Genomic DNA, 17,762 nt, shown 5'->3' on the forward strand with positions numbered 1-17,762 from the left:
TGCCGTTGATGCACTGCTAATACTACAGCAGTGAAGGTGCCGAAGATACCCGTAGCGCCGGAACCGCTGAATTGCTCAGAAGCGACAGCTTCGCAGAGTCGACCTTCGCAACCCGCAACCCTCCCGCATCTCGCTGCGCGTCCGACGGCACCTCTTGCACATCTCTTGACGTGCTGTATACTACAAGGAAGAAAGACAGCCGCGCGTAAGAACACCGATCCAAATCAACCTCCGGGACTGCGGCCTCCTCTAGCCATCCTCCTCGCCCGTTCATTCGACCCAGTCTATTTATGTAACTAGCCATACCCTCGTTCTCTTCGACTGTCTGTCTGTCTTTCTGTCTGTCTGTGTGGCTGGCTGGCTGGCTGTGAGAGTGAGTGGGTGGGACTGTAGAGGTGCGAGAGGAGGAGTGAGTGACTGAGTGAGTGAGGGTGAGTGAGAGGGATACGGTTGCAGCGTGTGCAAGCTGGTGGAGCGTGTGGGATGAAGGAGGGGAAGGCAGGGGTATGTGAATGAGCGAAGGAGAGGAGGGGGGGAGGGGGAGGAGGGAAGGGTTGGGTTTCGTGGGCAGGACGCGGGTGGTTCGAGCAGGACAGCGCTGCATCGACGTTGGTTTGACGTTGGACGGCGGAAGCAAGGGCGGTGAGAGGAGTTTAGGGAGGAGGCAAGGAAGCGCGAGATGTGAGAAGAGCAGGATGGAGAAGGGCGGACGGGTGCTCGAGAGACGGATTGCAGGTCAGACTCCTATGTTGCGAAATCGATCGAAGCAATGGTTAGAGCGTGTGGTGTGAAGGAGGGGAAGCGAGGGGATGAGTGATTGAGCGAAGGAGAGGAGGGGGAGCGGGAGGAGGGGATGGGAGGGTTTGGAGGGCAGGACGCGGGTGTTTCGAGCAGGACATCGCTGCATCGACGTTGGATTGACGTTGGAAGTCTGCAAGCGCGCGCAGGAGAACTCCGGTGAGCTGGAAAAACGGAGCGAGATTGACGAAGAACAGGATGGAGGAGGGTGGCCGGATGATCGAGCAGGCGGATCGCAGGCGAGACGGTCGTGTCCCAACGTCAATTACAACGTTATTGCGCAGGAGGCTCAGCAGGTTTCGAAACGGAGAACAAGGGGAGCGGGAAGGATGGGGAGGAGGCTGAGGTCGGCTTCCTCGAAAGATGGAACTGCCCTCGAGTGGCAAAGCTCTGCAACGACGTCGATTTGACGCTGGAAGGCCTAAGTGCAGGCAGAACGACGTTTGCGTGCCAGACAAGGAGGCGAGCAACGAGGAGGCGAGCGAGCGAGCGGGGTGGACGGGCGAGTCTTCCTCTTGTCGCTAGAACGGCTTGGCGCAGCTCAGAACTCGCCAGACGTCGATTTGAGTACGCCGCAGTCAGGACTGCGTCCCACGCAGGCGAGGCGAGGCGAGAGGACATGTACAGCGAGAGGGAAGTCCGGTCTCGTCGCCTGTACCTTCGTCGCAAGTTCCAGCTACCCCAGTGCATGAGGCCGGCGATAGACTGTCGGCTGAAGCAGAAGAGCACGCTGAGCAGCCTTCCCAGCCACTTGTCACGGGCAGCAAAAGATGATTGACCACGATGGGGTTCGAACCCACAATCTCCTGATGAACGACTGAAATCGTAGTCAGACGCCTTGCCATTGGGCCACGCGGCCATTCTTTGTTGTAGTGCTGCCCTCAACTGGCATTTAAGTACCACCGCAAGCTTGTTCCCTCCCACCCGCCGAGATGCGCCGCCCCCGCTTCTTCTCGTCGCGCGACTTTTGTGAGCCCGTCGTCCGCCGGCGCTCGCTCGCCCGCCTGCGCATGATGGCGCCAGTCGACCTCGCGCAGCTCACAGTGCAGCTGCGCGCCCAGCTCAAGTCGTACCTCGCGCACAGCGCGGCCATCGCAAGTGCTCTCGAGGACGCCAACTCGATGCAGACGGACGTCGAGTCGGGCGTCCAGCCGCTCGAAGCGTGCCACGAGAAGCTTTCGTCGACGTACGAGCTCATTCTCGAGCAGTCAGAGGCCGAGTTTCAGTACGCTTCTTCGCATCTTCCGCCGCAAAGTCGCGCGATGAGCCGGTAATGTTGAGCCTGACCGGGCCGTGTGCGACTCTTGCAGCGAGCTAGACGACTGTTTGAACTTGCTCGAGACGCTCGAGACGGCACAGAACGGCGCAGCAGCCGAAGGTGCGTCTCAAGACTGACTTTCGTTGCTCTCTTGAGCGCTACTGACTTCTCGTCTACCGCGACAGCAGCCAAAGCTCGCGCTCCACCACCCAACAAGAAGCGCAAGACGGACGGCTCGTCTCGCGCAGGCTCTCCCGCATCGTCCGCCGCCGCTTCTCCGATGCCAACCTTTGCCGGCTCTCCTCCGAACCCTTCCACACCCCTTCCTCGACCAGTCGCCGCCGCAAAAGCACAACCTGTCTTGCCTTCCAAGTCGCCGGCGCAACATCCCCTTCCTATCGCTCCCGCACCGAATCCGAAGAAGCCGACACCCAAGAACCGAAGAGACTCGCTCAACGCGCAGCTCCCGCTCAAGCCGGGCAGGCCCATCGCGGTCAAGGAGTCGAAGAAAAACTCGACGACTGGCCAGCAACCCGACAACTACATCCTTGGGCGGATTGTTCAACAGTTGCAAGGCGACAAGAACAGGTGCGTGACAGAGTCTTCCCTTTCTGCCCTGTCGGTCAGCTGACACTTCTCTCGTCCAGATACTCGGTTGAAGACGTCGACTACGACCCGTCGAACCCGACGCCGGAAGGAGGGTGAGCTCGCACAACTCCCGCCTTCTTCGCTTCCTTCGCTCACACCCGCTCACGCAGGAAATGGAACACGACGCTCAAGTCGATCATCCCCTTACCCGAGAAAGGCGACGAGCGGACCTACCCCGACTACGACTTTACGCCGGGCATGTACGTCTTGGCGTGCTATCCCGAGACAACCTCTTTCTACCGCGCCATCGTTCACTCCGGCCCTCACGCGACATCGCTCGGTACCGGCAAGGTACATCGCACTTGCTTTGAGTCGCTCGCTAAGACTTACTAACGGTCCTTGATGTCCACCTCCCGCAGAAAAAGGAGACGCAGAAGATCTACCGCCTCCAATTCGACGACGACGAGGGCGCCCTCCGCGACGTCCCTATTGAGCTCGTCTGCGATCCGACGCCTCTGTAGACTCGCTCCCCCAACCTCAACCAGATCCCTCTATTCTCCCGCAGCATCCTCAGGTTATTCTCTGCCTCCCGGCCTAGTTCTCTTGTTGTAGGAACGCGCGACGTCTCTTGCCTCGCTCTTGTTCGTCGCTGTCGACGCTGCTCATGGCAGAGAGAGACGACTTCGCGGCGTCAGCAAGGAAGCGAGGTCGCTTGCCTCCGAACAGGCGAGCGCCAAATCTCGAAGGTGAGTGACGTCGGGACTCGTTCTCCTTGTCCGCTTCCTCGGTTCCTTCCTCTCTCCTCCACTCCATACCGTTGCATTTCGACGCTTAACAATGGCTGCCACACCCGCCGAAACGATGCAGGCTCTCCGCGAATACAACGTCGTCCCCGAAGTCTTCTCCGACGCCGACCTTGCCCACTTCAAGGGCTTCCTCAAGGTCCACTACCCCGAGCACACTATCGCTCAGGGAGAGGCGATTCCTCGCGCTGGGACGCTCTCGCAGCCGGACCTCGAGTTCCCTGATGCCGTGCGTCCAGTTGGACCTTCTCTTCCTCGAGTTGCGGTCGCTCTTCCCGTTTTCCTTGAGGTTGACCTTTCTCGCTCCTACAGGACACCGATGCCAGCTACACGATCATCATGACCGACCCTGACCTTACGCACGGAAACGACAAGGTACGCAATTCTCCCTTGCTTCCCTTTCCTCAGCCTCCGCAACTCGCTCGCTACTCACGTCGCCTTCTTCGCGCTTCTGTCGCCAGATCGCCGGTCAAGTTCGTCACTGGCTACGAACCGGCGTCAAGTTTGACCCAACGAGCAAGCGCTCGACCCTTTCCGCTACGCCTGTCGCTCAGAATGACTACGTCCCGCCTTCGCCTTTGCACGGCACAGGGTGCGTTGAAACATACGGTTCCTCCCAGTACGCACAGCAGCTTACGATGTTCTCGTGTTTCCCCCGTTCTCGCTTTTCGCCTGTTCCCTTTCCCTTCTTCTCCTCTCTCCGCTTCCCTTCCTCCCCCCTCTCCTCCCTTCGTCCTTCACAGCAAGCACCGCTATGTCTTCATTGCCGCGAAGGAGCCTCCCTCCTACGCCGGCCCGCAGAACAAGAACTACCCCTTGAACGGACCGGCCGACTTGAAGGACCGAATGCGCTGGAACGCGTCCGAGTACATCCAAGTGCGTCCTGCGACAGCAGCAGGCTTAGAGCCTCTGTGCTATGTCAATGAACTGACGTTGCTCGGCTTGCAGGAGGAAGGGTTGACAGTTGAGGCGGTCGGCTTCATGCGCGTCGACGCCGACCTCGCGGCGTCGAAAGACAACATTCTTTTGACAGCTGAGGCCATCAAGAATGCGGTTGTTGGGAAGTAGTAGGTGCGGAGACTCGGTCGGGATGATGTGCAATAGCTTAAGCAGTACTCTGTGCCTCAGCGCAGTCTCGCGAGGCTGAAAGCATGAGCTCAGACGCTTGGTGAGGACGTCAATAGCGGAGTGTGAGCAAGGCCTGCGCAGGCCGGAACAGCCAGCGAGCTTCATCGTGCCAGTCTCTGAGGACAACGATGCCCTCCCTCAACCGAGACGTCCTGCCAGACGCTCTGAACGGTCGCGTTTGCAATCAGAGCTTCGACTTCTGCTTCTTGACAGCAATCTATGCGCAGTAGAGGTCAATCGGGAGCTGAAAGCGAGAGGGACGCACAGTCGCTCACACAGGTGACGTCCGTTCCCTTCGGCAGCGCAGCGACTGCAGTTCCAGACGTCAGGCGATCCTCACAGGGCTTGGATGCGGCCATACACACTCACCACCAATACAAGTTCGCGCTGGCAAAGCCATTCCTGGCGGGAAGGACTCTACGTAGGCCTTGTTCATCGTCTCGAAGTCCTTCGTGTAAGCGGAAAGGTAGATGGTGGTTGAGACGACTGTTCAAGCAATTGAAGCGGTCTCAGCGGCAGCAGAACGACCGCCAGGAGAGCAAGACAGGAACGAACTGTCCTCGAGACCCATCCCAGCCGCCTTCAGCACCGCCGCGATGTTTCGCATCGTCTGCTTCGTCCTGTCCGCCACGCTGCCCTCGATGAAGTTGCCCTCGAGGTCCACGCCGCACTGGCCAGAGAGGTAGAGCGTGTTGGAATCGCTGTGGAGGATAGCGGGCGAGAGGAAGGGTGCGGCCTTGGGCACGCCGGGACCGCCGGTGATAACAGGCATGGCTTCGATAAGAGCAGCTAGGAGAGCCAACAGCGGCTGCGAGGTGAGTAGCAGGAGGACAACCCTCCTCGTCCCCGCAACTTCCCCTCCACCCTCCTCTCCACGCTTCACATCGGACTGAACCGTACTGCCAGGCGTCAATGTGGCTGATAGTCGACTGGCAGGCCGGACAGCGACTCTTGTGCACCCGCCTGGCCCGACACGCTGCCCCTCGCCTCGACTGCTGATGAGAATTGACGGCGCCCGTTCCGCCGCTCCCTCGGCTCGTGGTCGGACGCTAGTGCGGGACCTGCAATCGCGACGGAGCCAAGGAGCCGGGCGACTCTTGACACCTCCTTTTGACGTCGCGGAACCCGCCTCGGCCTGTTGACCTCATCGACCCTTCCCAGGCCACGATCCGCTTGTCCTGCTTGACAGAGCGATCGGGCGCACTCCGATTCCGAAGAACTGGCATCCGTACTCGCGACCGAGGTCATCATTTCGCGCGCCGACGCCCCTCCACTTGGCTCTCTCGCTCGCCTCGCTGGCACACCGCTTGGCCTCCTCGCTCACGCTCCCGTCCTCTGCTTTTGAGCCCCTGCCAATCATGATGCCCGACATGATCAGGGACTCACCTTTCGGCTTGTTCATGCACGCCGTCTCGCGCGGCAAGCTCTTCCGGCATCCAGAAGAGCAACCAGGCTACGTCGTTCCCAGCAAGTACCTCCGACACTCTGGCGACAACAGCGACCGCAGTAGCGCGCGCTCATCCGAATCAACTCTCGCCAACACCAACCGACCATCCGTCGACGCTGCGACTCTTGTCGGCGCCGACCAGCCCGTCAAGCGAAAATCGCCTACCGAGCAGGAGAAGCGGGATCGGGACGAGTGGACGGGCGAGAAGCGACAGCAGCGCGAGCGGGATCTCGAGGCGGCGGATGACGAGAACGAGGAGGAGCAGCAGCGAAGACAGAAGGAGCGGGATAACCACCCTGGGACGGCTGATCCCCAGCGGGCGTACAAGGAGGGTTTGATCGACAAGTACCAGTACCTCGTCGACTTTGAGGAGAATGACCCGGGCAACCCTCTGTGCGTATTCGTGAGCTGCTTGGTGGAGAGGCGGCTGACCATGTCCTCGACGTCTCAGGAACTGGTCACCCTGGAAAAAGCACTTTGCCGCCTTCCAGATCGCCATGATGACCACCGTTGTGTACATCGGCAGTGCTGTGCGTTCCTCTCGCCTGGCGGGACTCGTCGACGAGACCTGACCTCTTTGCGCGACAGATCTACACGCCGTCTGAGCAGAACCTTAGCGAAGTGTACGGCGTGTCCGAGACGGTCACCGTGCTCGGCCTGACGCTCTTCATCTTGGGTTACGGCACCGGACCGAGTGAGTCGCATGGCCTCACTTAGCGAGTTCCGCACTGCTTCCCGGCGCTGCTTTCCTCTGGCCTGCTCACTGATGGCGCTCTCGCTGGCAACAGTGTTCTTCTCGCCACTCCAGGAGACGCCTCACCTCGGCCGCAACCCGGTCTACTGGGCTGCGCTCTTCCTCTTCGTCCTCCTCCAGATCCCCATCCTCCTTCCGACAAACCTCACCTGCATCTTCATCTTCCGTTTCCTCTCCGGCTTCTTCGGTTCGCCCATCCTCGCAACCGGCGGCGCAAGCATGGGCGACCTCTACGTCCCTCGACAGCTCCCTTACGCGATGGGCGGCTGGGCAGTCGGCGCTGTTCTTGGTCCGATCATGGGTCCCGTCGTCGCCGCTTTTGCCGTCCAGGCGAACGGTTGGAAGTGGTCGATTCTCGAGTTGGTGTGGATGTCCGGCTTCGGTCTCCTGTTCTTCGTGCGTCGCGCTCCTCTCGCCCAGCTTTTGAATCTGCGAGCTGACGACGACTTCGTACAGACCTTCCTCCTGCCCGAGACCTACGCCCCAACCATCCTCCTCCGCCGCGCCGAGCGCCTCCGCAAACTCACCGGCAACGAGCTCCTGAAGACCCGCTGGGAGCTTGAGAACCCGCACGGCGTCTCGCTTCTCAAGGTTGGCGCGAAGCAGATCGGTCTCGCGTTCCGTCTCGCGGTCGAGCCCGCAATTGGCTACGCGAACCTGTACATCGGGCTGATCTACGCCGTCTTCTACCTTTGGTTCGAGGTGAGCAGGGTTCTTGCGCTTCTCCGCTGCTGTTGTTAAGCTCACCTTCGCATTCCTCAGGCCTTTCCAATCGTCTTCGCCGAGTACCACGGCTTCAGTCTCGGCCTCTCCGTGCTTCCCTTCCTCGGCTTCCTCGTCACGGGCGCCTTGACGCTCCTCGGGTACTGCCTCTACCACAAGTGTGTTCAACGCTGTCAATTCCCCATCGCCCTCTGACCCTCTCGTTGCGCAGGTACTACTTCATCCCGAAGCAAGACCGCGAGGACTGGAAGACCCCGCCCGAGCAGCGCCTCAAGCTCGTGCTCATCGCGACGCCCATGATCCCCATCTCGCTCTTCATCTTCGGCTGGACCGGTAACAGCCCTAGCACGCACTGGATTGGCCCGACTATCGGTGCCGCGCTGTACTTCCCTGGCGTTTTCTGCGCGTTCCAGTGTATCCTACTGTGCGTATCACGGTTTCGCTTGCTACAACCGAGCTCGGCTGATAGTGCTTGTCCTCTACAGTTACCTCCAGCAAGGATACCCCTCCGTCACTGCGTCCATCCTCGCAGGAAATGACCTGTTCAGGTCCTGCATGGCCGCTGGCTTCCCGTGCGTTCGTTCACCCTTGTGCCGTCTTCTTGAGCTGACCTTGCCCTGCCTTACAGCCTCTTCGGCCGCGCCTTCTTCACCAACCTCGGCGTCGGACCTGCCTCGTCGCTTCTCGCCGGATTGTGCGTGCAGTTCTCTCTCCGCTCTGCCTTTCAAGTACTGATTCCCTTTCTTGCGCAGGAACATCGTTTTCATCATCCCTCTTTGGGGTCTATACCTCTACGGCGACCGCCTCCGCAAGCGCAGCAAGTTCGGCCAGTCCTAGACCACCGACGCCCGGCAAACACCTTCTGCTAGCCACTTCAGCCTTCAGCAACGCCCTCACTGCCATCCTGTCCATACTCTCCGCACATCCGCATCAACTGTCAGTCCCTTCCGCTCCTCCTAATCGCAACTTCGTATCTCGCCATAGACTTTCGCTATCTCTTCGCTCGCAACTCGCTATCGCATTCATCAGTACTCGCGCTGTTTTTGACCAGAGAGTCCAGTGCATTGCCAGGGAGCGGCGGCGCTGTGGCAAAGGGGTCGACCATCGACGGGACTTTGTGAAACTCGGCGAAGTCGCGCGTGAAACGTTGGCGGCGAGCTTTCTCTCGCTCCTCGTCCTCACTCCACACGCTCAGCAGCTCGACTGCCTGCTTCGATAGACTCTACACGGCTGTACACACCGCTACGAACCACCGCAACGAGCCCCGACGCGCTTGTCCCGCCTGCGCACCCCGTCGCCCAACACCCGCTTCCGAAGGGCGATGAGCCCTCTCCTCGCCGTTCCAGGCAGAGCATCTCTCGGTCTACTCCCCGGACTCTCCATTCTCCTCGCCTCCGACATGCAGAAAGAGCCAGCAGTCAACCCGCGCCGCGCCAACTCGTTCTTCGCTCGCAAACACGACTTGGCTCCAGCGCCCGACGCGACGGCGGAAGGCATGGAGCTGGCGCAGTACCAGCCGAGGGAGGTCATGCGCGGCGGAGAAGGAGCGGGCCAGGCGGGACAGCACCGCGCCGAGTTGCGCCTGTCAACGACTTGCGGGACTTGCGGCGACACGGTCGCAATGGAGGTGCCGCCTTGGCTCCTTGCTGCTCTCGATGGAGCTCAGAGGACGCGCGAGATGATGCGCCAGGACCAGCTGCGCCAGCAGGACGTTGTGACGGTCGAGGGCGTCGCCTGGAGGGACCGTGTTGTCGACGGAGCGATCGGCTTTGCAAAGGCAGTCAAGGCCTCCCCGGTGCGTTGCGATCTCCTCAATTTACCCGTTCGCTGGTGCTGACGCTCTCTCGACTTCCGCAGCTCCCCGGCTTCATCTTCAGCTGCCTCCAGACTCTCCTCGCCATCGTCTTCTACCTCGACGCCCGCTTCTCCATCCACCAACGTCTCGCCGTCGCGTTCGGCATCTTCCTCGAGGGTCTGGTCGAGATCGAGAAGGAGGTCGGCTTGTTGCGCAATGCTGGAGAAGCATTGAGCGTCGGCTGGTGCGTTCGCTTGCCCCTGTATTCTGACGGTGCGCTGACCGTTGACTACCCCGCCTGCAGGGAAGCTACTGTCAAGGGTATCATCGGTAAGCATGCCCCCAGTCTTTCGCAGGACTCACGATAGCTAACCTCGTCCAACTCAACTGCAGCCTTCGCCAAGGCAGAGTCGTCGCAGAACCGCCGTCCCGAGAGGTCGTCGGCGCCTCAGCACGTGCCTCCTCCGGCAACTGAGCCGTGGCAGGCGTCGTTCTACGCTCCGGCCGACGACTCCTACACTTCGCCTCCGCTCCAACCTTCACAGTTCCCTCCGCACATCCACGAGAGCGTCCAGTTCCCGCACATCCAGAGCGCCTCGACCACCCGCGCACCCTCTCCGGCCCTCTCGCATCCTCGCCCGCTCCGTCGCACTCACCTCTCCTCCCCCGTCCTCAACTCGGCCTACCTTTCCGGCATGTCGCCCGTCCTCTCGCCAACGGACGAGCGCCCTCCCTCGCTCCACTCGTCGTCTCTCTCTGAGTCGATCCTCCCGCCGTACGACGACGCAACCGCCGCCTCGACTTCCGCCTACCCTTCGTACGGGCAAGCGGTCCACCGCGTCCCCCTCACGAGGCAGCGGAGCGTCTCAGGCCCTGACGCCTGCATCCCGCCTGCGCCTCCTTCGCCGAGCGGCTCGCGCGCCGGATGGGCAGGCAAAGCGATGCTCGGCCTTGCAGAGAGGATGAAAGTCCTCTGAGCCACCAAAGTCTCCTCCTCTTCCATTTCTCGGGGCTCTGTCGGCTTCTATACCTCACTCGTCATCTATTCCTCGCGTTTTGTAGATTCCCGTCAATGTCGTGCCATCAGCTTGTTTCCTTAGACCCCGGGCTTAGCGGCCAACTTCCTCGTCTCTGTGTAGCCTCTCTACCTCCCAGCTTTGCATCGATCCCTTCTCCCTATCTCGACACGCTTGAGGGAGAGCAACCGAGAGGAGCGACTCTTGAAAGTCGCGCGACGAGTAGAAGCTGGGGCGGCGCAAGTCGATGAAGGGGAACAAGCTTGACGCGCCTACTGTACGCAAATTGAGAACGGCACTACAACAAAGAATGGCCGCGTGGCCCAATGGCAAGGCGTCTGACTACGATTTCAGTCGTTCATCAGGAGATTGTGGGTTCGAACCCCATCGTGGTCAATCATCTTTTGCTGCCCGCGACAAGCGGCTGGGAAGGCTGCTGAACGTGCTCTTTTTGCTTTCCAAAGACATGCTCGAGCGATCCAAATCCAGAAGCTGCTCCTGCGCCGCGACCGAGCCATCAGGTTGGCCTGCTTCCTCCGCTCCCTCTTTCCTCCTCGTCCACCCGCTTGACTGCCGTCTTTCGCGCTTGATTGGACGCCAGTGCCTCGCGGGACGCTTGCATCGCCTCTACCCAGCTCGACCGCCCCTCCCACGCTGTCCTCGTCTTCATCGCACTCGCTCGAACCCCACACGACCGACGATGGTGTGCAGCTTCCCTCGCAGCGTGAAAGCGCGCGAGCTGACCCGCACACAATCCGCAGGTCGCCATCAACTACGAGGAGGACACCGAATTCAACGATGCGCTGAGAAAGCACGGCATCATCCCTCCGAAGGACAAGTCGTCCTCGCGTTCTCCATCTCCACCACCTGCGCCGTCGTCTCCGACTCTCTCAGAGCTTGACTTGGACGACCTCGATATCGAGCGGGATGATGCAGTCCGGCGGGAGGACCTTGAGCGGGCGCTGGAGGACCGCAAGCGGAGGGAGAAAGAGCGGTTGGGCAAGCGCAAGTTTGGGCGGGTGTACAACATTGGCAAGGTCGACTACAAGAGGGAGGTCACGGATGCGAGCAACGAGGAGCTGCCGGGCGAGCCGGAGGGATGGGGAACGGGTGTCGTCTGCGTGCTCTTCAAAGACAGGTGCGCTGGAACGTCGTTCCGTCAGCTGTTCGCCGGTTCCGAGCGACCGAAGCTCACTCCATCAATACCTGGTATCGCGCACAGCGTCCCGGAATCGAAGAAGCTCATGCCAATCATCAACGAACTCGCCTCTCTCTACCCCTCGACAAAGTTCGTCTCGATTGTATCCGACCACTGCATCGAGAACTACCCCGACAAGAACGTCCCGACCATGATCATCTACCGGAAGGGCCAGATGATGGGCCAGGTCGTGGGTCTCGGAGCAATGAACGGGATGAACGCGACTTTGCGAGGTGCGTTCCTCTCCTTCGTGGCCGTCATGCTTCGCCTACTAACACGAAGGTCGTCAATAGACGTCGAGCGCATCCTGTTTGCCTTCCGCGGCATCGACTTTCACAACAAGGTCGGCTACGACGCCTCTCCCGCATCCGGCCAGTTTGCCTCTCGGTCCGACGCGACCGCGCCTCTGACAAAGGGAGGCGCAGCACCAGGCGAAGGGCGACCAGAGAAGCCGGAGAGTGACGATGACAGCGGGGACAGCGAGGACGACCAGAGCTTTGTTGGCGGTGGGCGGAGGAGTGGGATCCGGAGAGGAACGAAGATGACGGATGCGGCGAAACGGAAAGGAGGCGACGACAGCGATAGCGACTTTGACCTCTAGCGCAACGAGGGAAACGCATCTACATGGCGAGCTCGAAACGCGAGAACGGAAGAGCTCTCGCAACTCGCAGGGGCCCAGCCATGTATCTGTCGCTCCTCGTCCGAGATCGTCACAGTGTATTCAAGGCGCAGCGCTCCAGTGCATGCGTAGTGCACGGCGGATGAAGAGATCAGAAGCCTGCAGGTCGTCACATTGGTCAGTCCTCCAGCTCGCCTCGACATTCGAGATCCGCAAGCGAGTCTGTGCGCACCGTACTTGCTTCCCGCGCCCTTCCTGTTGGCCCTCGCCTGCGCGATCCGCTCCTCGAGCTCGGCGCGGTTGTCGTGTGCGGCTGCGAGGAGAGACGAGAGCTGACCCTTGCGCCGGGCCATTCCGCCAATCTGCTTCGGGACCTGCGAGCGAAGCAAAGGTCAGCGCGGCGCAACGACAGGATGGGAGGGCTGACGCACCCCTTTGAGCTGCGCCGACGTCTTCTCCTCTCCGCCCACAACCTTGCTCGGCGGGAGCTGTCCCGGCCTATTCGCCCACGCCTCCCTCGCTCTCCGCTCTTCCTCATTGACATCAACCATGCCACCCTTCGCCTCCACATCCTTCGTGTCCAATCCCTCCGGAACACCGTAATGCTGCTGAGCCATCCAAGCCATCCACATCTCGTACGTCTGCTGGTCTTTCGCGACCCATTCGCCTGAGGGGAGCTGGGTGAAGCCGGGGTAGGGGTCGGAGGCGGTGGGTGTGCCGAAGGAGGGCGCGGATGAGGATGTTTTGGGATTCGGGGCGGAGGAGACGGATGGTGCGGCGGAGAGCGAGGGCGCGGAAGAGATGGAAAGGGAAGGCTGCCCGGACGAGGAGGAGGCTGAGGACGATGGCGCGGCGGGAGACGCAACGGAGCCTACGCAAAGACCTGAAGTCAGCCAGATTCGACAACTCAGTCTGAATGAGAGAACGCACCGATGCCGAAGAAGTCGACAGCAGGCTCCGAAGGTGCTACTGATGGTGCAGGTCGATCGCTCGCCGCCGCAGACGCCTTGCCCTTTCCTTTCGACGAGACAGACGGCGGAACGAAGAGTCCGCTGGGCGGACCAGTTGAAGCGCCTGTCGACCCGCTCGCTCCCTCTGCACCATCCTTCCCGCCAAACAGCTCGTCCAGTCCGGCGAGACCGGCAGCGGGTCGTGCTGGCGCGGGCTTGTGAGGCGGAGGTGCGGCCTTGGATTCGTTCTTTGGCTTGGGCAGCATGGCCGCCAGCCCGGTCAATCCGCCTCCATTGCCGCTACCGAGAGACAACTTCGGTCGCTTCTTCGCCGGCTCGTCTGAATCATCGTCGGCTCTCGACGCAGCAGACGAGGCGGAAGGTGGAGGGAGGTCGAGGAGGATGCGAACGGGTCCCTTGTCCTTCGCCTTCTTTGGGGGTTGCGGCGCTGGTGCTGGAGGTGTCGTCGTACTACTCTTGGGCGCTGGCAGATTCAGGGAGGACTTGGGCGGCGGAAGGCCAAGGAGGGACGTCGGAGCTGATGAGGCGGTCGCAGGCTTCGTCGACGGCTTGTTCTGCGGCGGCGGCGAGCCAGAGTCCGAGTCTGAGTCTGAGCCGTAGTCTACGAGTCCCATTCTGACGAATAGCGGCAGACGAGCGATGGTTTCGGAGTCAAGATGCGAAGTCGCCTCTTTCCCGCTCACCAGCATCTCGCTAACCTCGAGCTGAGCTGCTGCCGGCTGTGATACGCTCACGAGACCCCAAAAAGACTATCGACGCTCCGCACAAGCCGCTCCAGCCATCTCACCCCGACTTCTCTCCCCTTGGTCCCCACCCACTTCCTCGAAAGATGCCGTATCAGCTGTGCGTGCTCGGCTGCGGCACGATGGGCGTTGCAGTTCTGTCCGGCGTGTTGGACAACCTGCGGGCCCCGCGCTCGTCGAGGCAGTCGAACGGGCCGGACGAGAGCGGCCCCTCGACGCCCATGGGCAGCCTTATCCTCGACAACAACAGCAACCCGACGTCTTTGCCTGATCGGCGCGTTCCCACGCATTCCTCAAACCGTATGCTAGCTCACGCCAGTCCTGCCTGCAGCTTCATCGCAACTGTCAACCGCGCCGAGTCGGCCAAGAAGCTTCGCCGGACGTTCTTTGAGTTGGGCGGATTCGGGCCGTCTGTCGAGGTGCGACAGGCGTCCGAGAATGTCAAGAGTGTCGCAGAGTCGGACGTCATCCTTCTCTGGTGCGCTCCGGTTATCCATATCGCCCGGAGGTCCTTTCACCGACTTTATCTCCGTTCGCAGCTGCAAGCCTCAACTCGCCGCGCATCTCCTCCTTGCTCCTGGCATGTCCGAAGCACTCGAGGGGAAGCTTCTCATCTCGATCCTGGCGGGTACGACCATCTCGATGATGCGCGAGTGGGTCCCGTCGAGCTGCACGGTCGTGCGGAGCATGCCCAACACGCCGAGCAAGGTGCGTCCCGCCTCCCTAACGATACCGCTCTATTCAGGCTCATCGCTGACGAGCTACGATTGTCAATCACGCAGATCCGTGAAGGCATGACGGTCGTCTCTTCGCTCGACCCCTCAGACTCGAAGACTCCCGTCAACCGCGAGATCCTGATGGCGCTCTTCACGCCTCTCGGCAAGTGTCGCTTCATGGACGAGAAGGTACGCTCTTGCTCCTGCTCCTGCTCGTCCAGCCAGACTGACCATCGCGTTCTCGACAGCACTTTGACGCAGTCACAGCCGTCTGCGGTTCCGGTCCTGCATTTGTCTGCGTCGTCTTGGAAGCCATGGCCGATGGAGGTGTCATGATGGGTTTGCCGCGGAGCGAGGCGCTGGAGTTGGCTGCGCAGAGTACGTTCCGAGTGTCCTTCTCGCCGCGATGTTCCCTCATATCTTGCTAAGTTCGCCCTCTCTCCTCTGCTTTTGCGCTAACGTGCGGTTTTGTACTTCCCAGCGATGCAAGGAGCGGCACGGATGGTGTTGCAGACAGGCATGCACCCCGCCGCGCTCAAGGACAGCGTCACAAGTGCGTCCCCTCGTCTCCCATCGACGTGGTTCGGTTACGACGAGCTGACTTGGCTACTACGCTATTCTTGCAGCGCCCGGCGGGTGCACGATCGCTGGACTGCTAAGTCTTGAGGGTGCGCTGTGTTCTCCTGCTTTTTGGCCACGCTCTCCAGCTGACAACGGCTTGCGCTCCTTCCCTCTTCACTCCTTCAATACGTTGATCGTATCTGCGCCCTATCCCATCATGCAGACGCTCGGATGCGTTCGGCAGTCGCGCGATGCATCCAGCTCACCGCAGAGCACGCCGCGGGGCTGGGCAAGAAGTGAAATGCACGCTCTCGAGCGCTTCGCGCAAGACACACGAGCGTCCAGCACACTTCAGAGAGAAGAACGAGAGTCCAGTACGGCGCTCGAGCGCTTCCGAACGAAAGCAGCTGTCTCTTCCAGACAAGCGGCTCGTCTCGACTTCGCAGCCTTGATGGTCAAGTGGATAAGTTATCCCAAGTCGTACAAGCAGCCTCATCGCTACTGCCGCACCTCCTTGCACCTCCTGTCCTGGCCGCGACCGCTCACGAGTCCGGGTACTCCGCCTCAACCTCCGCGCTTGCCACAAAAGTCCACCTCCCGTCCTCCCTCCTCTCCCGTTTGCGGAAGTACCGACCAAACCCCTCGTTGGTAAGGAAACGATCGACTTCGTCGTCGTCGATGGGCGTATCGGTGACGTTTTCTTGCGCGACGTAGCGTGCCGAGCCGTCGTCGACCACGACGTGGTAGAAGGGCTGGTTGCGACCGTGAGGGAGGGTGTCGACGCGCATTTGGCGGATCCCTGCGAGTCACGAGTCCATCAGCGGAGTTGGAGAGAAAGGAAAGAGCCGAACGCACACTGCTCGCTCGCCTCGCACTTGTAGTCCCACCCTCGTACCACCGCGACGTACCGGAACAGCCGGTGTCGGAAGACGTGCCCGATAGGCCACTTGATGTCCCCGTTCACAAGTTTCTGCTCCTTGTTCGCCGCGTCTTCCTCCCTGATCGCCTCGCACAAGACGCTGATCCGCGGCCTGACGTCCGCCGAGAGGACAGGCAGGGCGGACTCGAGGTAGTGCACGTCGAGGGGAAACTCGCTCTGGATGAGCGAGCACATCCACTCAAAGTACTGGTCGACGTCGCGGTCGAGCGCCGTCCGCTCATTCCCGAGCAAGAGTTGCGGGTTGGTGAGGATGAAGAGGGCGTGAGAGACGGAGTAGAGCGCTGCAATGGCTGTCTCGTGCGCGAGGGGAATGCCGGGCGCTTGTTCGCCCGTCCGGACGGCCGTGAGGATGTTCCGAGCGACTCGGAGGCACATCTCCCGTGCCGAGGCGGACTCGAGAAAGTGCGTCTCGCCTGCTTGGCCCATCGCACCGAGGAGGCTGAGCAACCGGTCGCGCGAGAGGATCTTGCCGGACGAGAAGACGTTGATGTAGGTCCATTCATCGCTCCCTTCGTATGCAAGGGCTGCGAGGACCGTTCCGGGGAAACCAACTGGTCGAACACGGATCTTGAGCTCGCGGGCAATAGGGAGGCGGCGGACGAGCGAGCAGTAGATGCCGACCAAAGTCATCGGCAGCGTGCCGTGGTTCTGCGCCGACGGTCCCGCGGCGCGATTCCAGACCGACTCGACGTACTGGCAGTCGAGGTTGTGGTAGGCGCCCTCGATGGCTGGCTTGAGGCCGATCGAGCGGGCGTACTCGTAGGCCTCGCGGGCGATCCACTCGAGCCGCTTCGAGCCTTCGAACGGAGGGTGCGAGGTCGCCTCGACGAGTCGCGGGTGATTCGACACGTCGAACCGTTCACGAGGGATAACCATGGGGTCGTAACCTCTGAACGCGCCGAACGCATTCATCCCTCGCTCGAAATCGTCGTCCGCTTCTTCGCCCCTGACGTCCCTCAGCGCAATCTCCCTCCACACCCTGACCGCCTCCTCCCTCAAGAGCGCCTTGCGACTTTCCCTCGCCCAATACTGCAAGCAAAGCCAATTCGAGGGGCGTTTCTCCTCCGTAAACTCTTCAGGCCTCCACAACCGGTTCTCAATCACGTCTGAGCCGAGTCGGCGCAGCTCTTCCATCTTCGCGAGACGCTTGGTTGACTGTGTCGCGAGTTCGCGGACGATCGAGCGAGCGCGGAGGTCCTTGGCTGCTCGTTGGCGGAAGTACTCGAAGGCATCGTGTTCGAATGAGGGGCCGGCGGATGAGGGAGGGCGATGTCGGTGGTAGGTCTCGTCGGCGATGGGCTTCCAGAGCAAGGGTGCGAGTGCGAGGGACTTGAAGGATCGCGAGGCGAGCGAGGCGTCGAGGAGGGTGGGGACGGTGGAGGGATCGCTTGGGTCGAGTTGCTGGAGGCAGAGGGTGACGAGTTCGGGTGGCAGTGAGACGGTCATGCTCGATAGCAGCAGAACGAGGGAGTCGAGCGAGAGCGAAGTGAGCGGACGAGGCGAGAGCAAGAGGGCGCGATGACGGCACGGCGTCGACATCTCGCAGGCGCTCTGTTGAAGCGTCGACGACGAGCTTGACAGTAGCAAAGTCTTGCCAAAGTCATCCGCCGTGAAAGGGAGGCGCACAGGCGAATGAAACGACGGAACGGGAGAAAATGCAAGCTAAAACCCTCTACAACATGGCCGTGCCCGTCCCGAGCTGAT

At 61.1% G+C, this 17,762-nt stretch overlaps 9 protein-coding genes across 9 annotated transcripts; 6 read left to right on the plus strand and 3 right to left on the minus strand.

The window, feature by feature from the left end:
* Nucleotides 1-1,811: 1,811 nt before the first annotated feature.
* Nucleotides 1,812-3,165, plus strand: RHTO_04412 (SAGA-associated factor 29-like protein; the record flags this gene model as incomplete). The annotated part of the gene is made up of 6 exons (XM_016418078.1): nt 1,812-2,023; nt 2,109-2,176; nt 2,242-2,644; nt 2,704-2,757; nt 2,815-2,995; nt 3,064-3,165. The coding sequence occupies 6 exons, from the start codon at nt 1,812-1,814 to the stop codon at nt 3,163-3,165; spliced, it is 1,020 nt and encodes a 339-aa protein (XP_016270530.1).
* A 316-nt stretch (nt 3,166-3,481) lies between these two features.
* Nucleotides 3,482-4,515, plus strand: RHTO_04413 (phosphatidylethanolamine-binding protein PEBP; the record flags this gene model as incomplete). The annotated part of the gene is made up of 5 exons (XM_016418079.1): nt 3,482-3,676; nt 3,760-3,822; nt 3,909-4,039; nt 4,191-4,323; nt 4,396-4,515. The coding sequence occupies 5 exons, from the start codon at nt 3,482-3,484 to the stop codon at nt 4,513-4,515; spliced, it is 642 nt and encodes a 213-aa protein (XP_016270531.1).
* Nucleotides 4,516-4,759: 244 nt separating this feature from the next.
* On the minus strand, nt 4,760-5,347 carry RHTO_04414 (endoribonuclease L-PSP; the record flags this gene model as incomplete). Its single annotated transcript, XM_016418080.1, has 4 exons — nt 4,760-4,792; nt 4,851-4,885; nt 4,945-5,061; nt 5,131-5,347. The coding sequence occupies 4 exons, from the start codon at nt 5,345-5,347 to the stop codon at nt 4,760-4,762; spliced, it is 402 nt and encodes a 133-aa protein (XP_016270532.1).
* A 589-nt stretch (nt 5,348-5,936) lies between these two features.
* Nucleotides 5,937-8,336, plus strand: RHTO_04415 (benomyl methotrexate resistance protein; the record flags this gene model as incomplete). The annotated part of the gene is made up of 10 exons (XM_016418081.1): nt 5,937-6,415; nt 6,474-6,552; nt 6,611-6,716; nt 6,811-7,172; nt 7,233-7,478; nt 7,539-7,657; nt 7,711-7,923; nt 7,985-8,071; nt 8,128-8,193; nt 8,252-8,336. The coding sequence occupies 10 exons, from the start codon at nt 5,937-5,939 to the stop codon at nt 8,334-8,336; spliced, it is 1,842 nt and encodes a 613-aa protein (XP_016270533.1).
* A 562-nt stretch (nt 8,337-8,898) lies between these two features.
* Nucleotides 8,899-10,271, plus strand: RHTO_04416 (uncharacterized protein; the record flags this gene model as incomplete). The annotated part of the gene is made up of 4 exons (XM_016418082.1): nt 8,899-9,294; nt 9,357-9,538; nt 9,599-9,624; nt 9,688-10,271. 4 exons carry the CDS (start codon nt 8,899-8,901, stop codon nt 10,269-10,271), a joined length of 1,188 nt encoding a protein of 395 aa, XP_016270534.1.
* Nucleotides 10,272-11,010: 739 nt separating this feature from the next.
* Nucleotides 11,011-12,109, plus strand: RHTO_04417 (GTPase inhibitor; the record flags this gene model as incomplete). Its single annotated transcript, XM_016418083.1, has 4 exons — nt 11,011-11,034; nt 11,072-11,448; nt 11,533-11,741; nt 11,802-12,109. 4 exons carry the CDS (start codon nt 11,011-11,013, stop codon nt 12,107-12,109), a joined length of 918 nt encoding a protein of 305 aa, XP_016270535.1.
* A 169-nt stretch (nt 12,110-12,278) lies between these two features.
* On the minus strand, nt 12,279-13,787 carry RHTO_04418 (mitotic checkpoint protein PRCC, C-terminal domain protein; the record flags this gene model as incomplete). The annotated part of the gene is made up of 4 exons (XM_016418084.1): nt 12,279-12,286; nt 12,360-12,501; nt 12,559-12,998; nt 13,058-13,787. The coding sequence occupies 4 exons, from the start codon at nt 13,785-13,787 to the stop codon at nt 12,279-12,281; spliced, it is 1,320 nt and encodes a 439-aa protein (XP_016270536.1).
* A 140-nt stretch (nt 13,788-13,927) lies between these two features.
* Nucleotides 13,928-15,418, plus strand: RHTO_04419 (pyrroline-5-carboxylate reductase; the record flags this gene model as incomplete). Its single annotated transcript, XM_016418085.1, has 8 exons — nt 13,928-14,115; nt 14,173-14,319; nt 14,381-14,549; nt 14,624-14,746; nt 14,806-14,935; nt 15,039-15,110; nt 15,184-15,225; nt 15,342-15,418. 8 exons carry the CDS (start codon nt 13,928-13,930, stop codon nt 15,416-15,418), a joined length of 948 nt encoding a protein of 315 aa, XP_016270537.1.
* A 242-nt stretch (nt 15,419-15,660) lies between these two features.
* On the minus strand, nt 15,661-17,504 carry RHTO_04420 (F-box domain-containing protein; the record flags this gene model as incomplete). Its single annotated transcript, XM_016418086.1, has 2 exons — nt 15,661-15,917; nt 15,974-17,504. The coding sequence occupies 2 exons, from the start codon at nt 17,502-17,504 to the stop codon at nt 15,661-15,663; spliced, it is 1,788 nt and encodes a 595-aa protein (XP_016270538.1).
* Nucleotides 17,505-17,762: the final 258 nt, after the last annotated feature.

The sequence above is a fragment of the Rhodotorula toruloides genome (assembly GCF_000320785.1).
Source record: "Rhodotorula toruloides NP11 unplaced genomic scaffold Scaffold28, whole genome shotgun sequence".
Classification (NCBI taxonomy): Eukaryota; Fungi; Basidiomycota; class Microbotryomycetes; order Sporidiobolales; family Sporidiobolaceae; genus Rhodotorula; species Rhodotorula toruloides.